Source organism: Callithrix jacchus, chromosome 9 (assembly GCF_049354715.1).
Source record: "Callithrix jacchus isolate 240 chromosome 9, calJac240_pri, whole genome shotgun sequence".
Lineage (NCBI taxonomy): Eukaryota > Metazoa > Chordata > Mammalia > Primates > Cebidae > Callithrix > Callithrix jacchus.
In genome coordinates, this window is record NC_133510.1 from 39,808,789 (window position 1) to 39,813,228 (window position 4,440).

Below are 4,440 nucleotides of genomic sequence, written 5' to 3' on the forward strand. Positions count from 1 at the left end.
ATAGTTGATAGAACTGGAAGTAAAACCTAAGTCATCTGAACCACAATCTATAATTCTTTCCTGAGCCTTTTGTATAAAGTGGCTTAACTGTTACTAGGATAGGGAAACAGATAGGAAGGTGCCATCGAGCATCAGTCATGTGATTAGCATAAGTGACCCATTAGCTCTTTTTCAGTCTGGATAGTATGTGTCTCTATAAAATATTCTGCCAAGGGATTATGAAATACTTAGCAACCCCATAGTTTTCCCTGAGGCATAATAAAGGCACTGAATATTCCTACTATTTACACCCACAGTCCTAAATACTCTATCTTCATGGGAAGAAGCTGCCTAAGTAGACTGTAATATAATACTGCCATCTAGCATCAAAAATTTTAAATTACATTAAAATGTTACATACTACTGGAGGGAAAAGTATCTTCCTATAATGTGCAATAGTGAATTCCCACAGAAGAGTAACAAATGTAGACAGAAGATAAATATTTATACATATGTTTGATAACATATTCACAACTTGAAAAAATGCCAAAATAATTATAGAAACACAAGCTAAAATGAAATTGGGAAGTGTATGTCTCTAATTTTGTTCTTTTTCAAAATTGCATTTGAGTGTTCTGGGTTCCTCCAATTCTCATACAAATAGTAGAATCATCAATTTATTTCTGTTGTTGTTGAGACAGGGTCTCTGTCACCCAGACTGGAGTTCAGTGGCACCATCTCAGCTCACTGCAGCCTTGACCTCCAGGGTTCAAGCGACTGTCCCACCTTAGTCCTCCAAGTAGCTGAGACAACAGGTGTGCACCACCATTCCTGGCTAATTTTTGTATTTTTAGTAGAGATGGGGTTTCACCATGTTGCCCAGGCTGGTCTCTAACTCCTCCTAAGCTCGAGCGATCTGCCTGCGGTGGCCTCCCAAAGTGCTGAGATTGCAGGTGTCAGCCACCCTGCCAGGCCCACCTTACTGGTTTCTGCAAAAAATAAAAAGCCAGCTTGTATTTTAATATGAATTACATTGAAACTGTAGGAATTTGGGAAATGTTGCTATCTTAATAATACTAAGTCTTGTGATCTATGAACATGGATGTCTTTCTGTTTATTTAGATCTTTAATTTCTTTCAATAATGTCATATGGTTTTCAGAGTAAAGGTTTTTCACTTTCATTCGATTTATTCTGAAGTATTCTGTTCTTTTTGATGGTAACATCAATGGAGTTATTTTCTAGTTCATTTTTGGAGTATTAATTGTTCTTGTATAGAAATACATTTGATTTTTATATATTGTTCTTGTACCTTGCTGAACTCATTTATTCTATTTTTAGTGAATTCCTTGGGATATTGTATATACAATATAACATCATCTACAAATAGTTTTACTTCTTCCTTCCAACCTGTATGCCTTTTCTTTCTTTTTCTTGCCTAATTTCCATGGCTAGAACCTCTGGTACAACGTTGGATAGAAATGGCAAGAGTGGACATCCTGGCTGGGCACAGTGGCTTGTGCCTGTAATCCCAACACTTTAGGAGGACAAGGCAGGTGAATCAGGTCTCGAACTCCTGAGGTCAGGAGTTTGAGACCAGCCTGGCCAACATGGTGAAACCCTGTCTCCACTAAAAATACAAAAAATTAGCTGGGTGTGGTGGCGGGTGCCTATAATCCCAGCTCCTCAGGATGCTGAGGCAGGAGAATCACTTAAACCCGGGAAGCAGAGGTTGCAGTGAGCCAAGGTCACACCATTGCACTCCAGCCTGGACAAGAGTGAGACTCTGTCTCAAAAAAAAAAAAAGTGAACATCCTGGTCTTGTCTTGATTCTAGGAAAAAAACATTTAATTTTTCACTATTAAGTATGATATTAGCTATAGGTTTTTCTTACTTGTTTTTGAGACAGGGCTTTGCTCTGTTGCTCAGGCTGGAGTACAGTGGCGTAAACACACTCCCTGCAATCTCTGCCTCCCAGGCTCTAGCAGCTCCTCCTACCTCAGCCTCCAGAGTAGTTGGGACTACAGGCATGTGCCACTACACTCGGCTTATTTTCAAATTTCTTTTGCAGAGACAAGGTCTCACTCTATTTCCCAGGCTGGTCTTGAACTCCTGGGCTCAAGTGATACTCTCACCATGGCCTCCCAAAGTGTTGGGATTGTAGGCATGAGCCACTGCACCCTGCCAGCTATGGTTTTTTCATAGATGCCCTTTATCAGGTTGAGGAAGTTCTCTTCTATTCTTAGTTGGTTGAATGAATTGGTTTTTGTCAAATGGTGTTTCTTTTTTCTTTTCTTTTTTTTTGTTTGAGACTGAGTCTTACTCTGTCATCCAGGCTGGAGTGCAGTGGCACCATCTCAGCTCACTGCAACCTCTGCCTCCTGAATTCAAGCGATTCCCCTATCTCGGCCTCGCAAGTAGCTGGGATTACAGGCACCCACCACCATGTCTGACTAACTTTTTTGGATTTTTAGTAGAGACTGGGTTTGCCATCTTAGTCAGGCTGGTCTTTAACTCCTGACCTCAGGTGATCCGCCCTCCTCAGCCTCCCAAAGTCTGTGATTACAGCGGTGAGCCACCACATCTGGCCAAATGGTTTCTTTGTCTATTGAGATGATCATGTGGTTTTAGTTCTTTGTTCTGTTAGAATGGTGTAGATGGTAAGCTGAATAATGCTCCCACCCACCAAATGATATCCATGTTCTAATGCCCAAAATATGAGTATGTTATGTTACATAAGGTTGCCAATGGAATTAAAGTTGCTTATCAGTTGATCTTAAAATAGGGAGATTATCCTGGATTATCTATCTAAACCCAATATAATGATAAGGGTCCTTAAAAGTAGAAGAAGGAGAGAGAGGGACCATAGAGATGGCAGCTTGAGAAGGACTCTGCCCAATGTTGCTCACTTTAGAGAAGCAGGAAGGAATGTAAGGAATGTGGTGGTCTCTAGAAGCTAGAAAAGTCAAGGAAGTAGATTCTCCTGTAGAGCCTCAAAAAAAAAAAAAAAAAAGATCAGACTTGCCTCTAAAAAGTAATGCAGACCTGCCCACACCTGATTTTAGCCCAGTGAGACCCATTTTCGAATTCTGACCTTCAAAAGTGTACAATAACAAACTTTTTGCTTTAAGCCACTAAGTTTGTGGTAATTGTTATAGCATGTTGGGGACCCTCCCGTGTGAGACTGCAAAGCAGGTGTTCACTATACGGGAGGTTGACCCCAGAAGCAGAGCCCCCTAGGCAGAGGGAAGTAGAGATAGGGAAGTCGAGGACAGGAAAAAAGGAGAATTTAGCTAAAAGATAACCAGACGGGGGAAACCAGATGGCCCCCTGCATTCATGAGGAACAAACTTTTTTGCTATAAGAAACTTGCTTATGAGCACCAAAGATATTATTATCTTCCATAGCCACCTTTTGCTTAGCTGTCAATTTATTGTACAGAACTGATGATTTAGCTACTTATTTTTCTCCTTACCATGACGTCAATCAGACCCTGAAAACTATATATTCTTAGCCCTCAGATAATAAACTTGATGAGAGAGCAATGTCTCTTCATCTTTCCTGACCCTGCTTTTTGTCTCCTATTATTTCTAGCGCGCTCCCCATTCAGGTTGGAACCCTCTTGCTGGTCAAGAGTTCCCGGCAGATGGTTTTCGGGCGCCACATCTGCCAGGAACTCTTGACCAGCAAGAGGGTTCCAACCTGAATGGGGAGCGCGCTAGAAATAATAGGAGACAAAAAGCAGGGTCAGGAAAGATGAAGAGACATTGCTCTCTCATCAAGTTTATTATCTGAGGGCTAAGAATATATAGTTTTCAGGGTCTGATTGACGTCATGGTAAGGAGAAAAATAAGTAGCTAAATCATCAGTTCTGTACAATAAATTGACAGCTAAGCAAAAGGTGGCTATGGAAGATAATAATATCTTTGGTGCTCATAAGCAAGTTTCTTTTTTTTTTTGAGATGGAGTTTTGCTCTTGTTACCCAGGCTGGAGTGCAATGGCGCTCGGCTCACCACAACCTCCGCCTCCTGGGTTCAGGCAATTCTCCTGCCTCAGCCTCCCGAGTAGCTGGGATTACAGGTACACACCACCAGGCCCAGCTAATTTTTCTTATATATTTAGTAGAGACGGGGTTTCACCATGTTGACCTGGATGGTCTCGATCTCTCGACCTTGTGATCCACCCGCCTCAGCCTCCCAAAGTGCTGGGATTACAGGCTTGAGCCATGGTGCCTGGCCGCAAGTTTCTTATAGCAAAAAAATTTATTCCTCATGAATGCAAAGGGCCATCTAGTTTCGCCCGTCTAGTTATCTTTTAGCTAAGCCACTAAGTTTGTGGTAATTGTTATAGCATCAATAGAACATTAATACAGTATATCATACTAATTGATTTTTAGATGTTAAACTAACCTTGCATTCCTATGATAAATCTGTTGGTCATGGTATGTAATCCTTTCTTCTAG

At 41.3% G+C, this 4,440-nt stretch overlaps 1 protein-coding gene across 17 annotated transcripts in view; it reads left to right on the top strand.

Annotated features, from left to right (window-relative positions):
- AMN1 (antagonist of mitotic exit network 1 homolog) overlaps window positions 1-4,440 on the top strand; it is a 78,559-nt gene that overhangs the window by 55,521 nt on the left and 18,598 nt on the right. For 4 of the 17 annotated variants that reach the window (XM_054238192.2, XM_054238190.2, XM_054238191.2 and 1 more), the window contains one exon: window positions 681-1,275. The exons of 11 other annotated variants lie outside the window; for them this stretch is intronic. In XM_054238192.2, coding sequence (XP_054094167.1) covers window positions 681-874 — 194 coding nt within the window. In that variant the 3' untranslated portion in view covers window positions 875-1,275. Of the gene's footprint in view, window positions 1-676; window positions 1,276-1,432; window positions 1,652-4,440 lie in introns of those variants that run through there. 2 more of the 17 variants (XM_035255860.3, XM_054238193.2) reach the window with 2 other exon arrangements.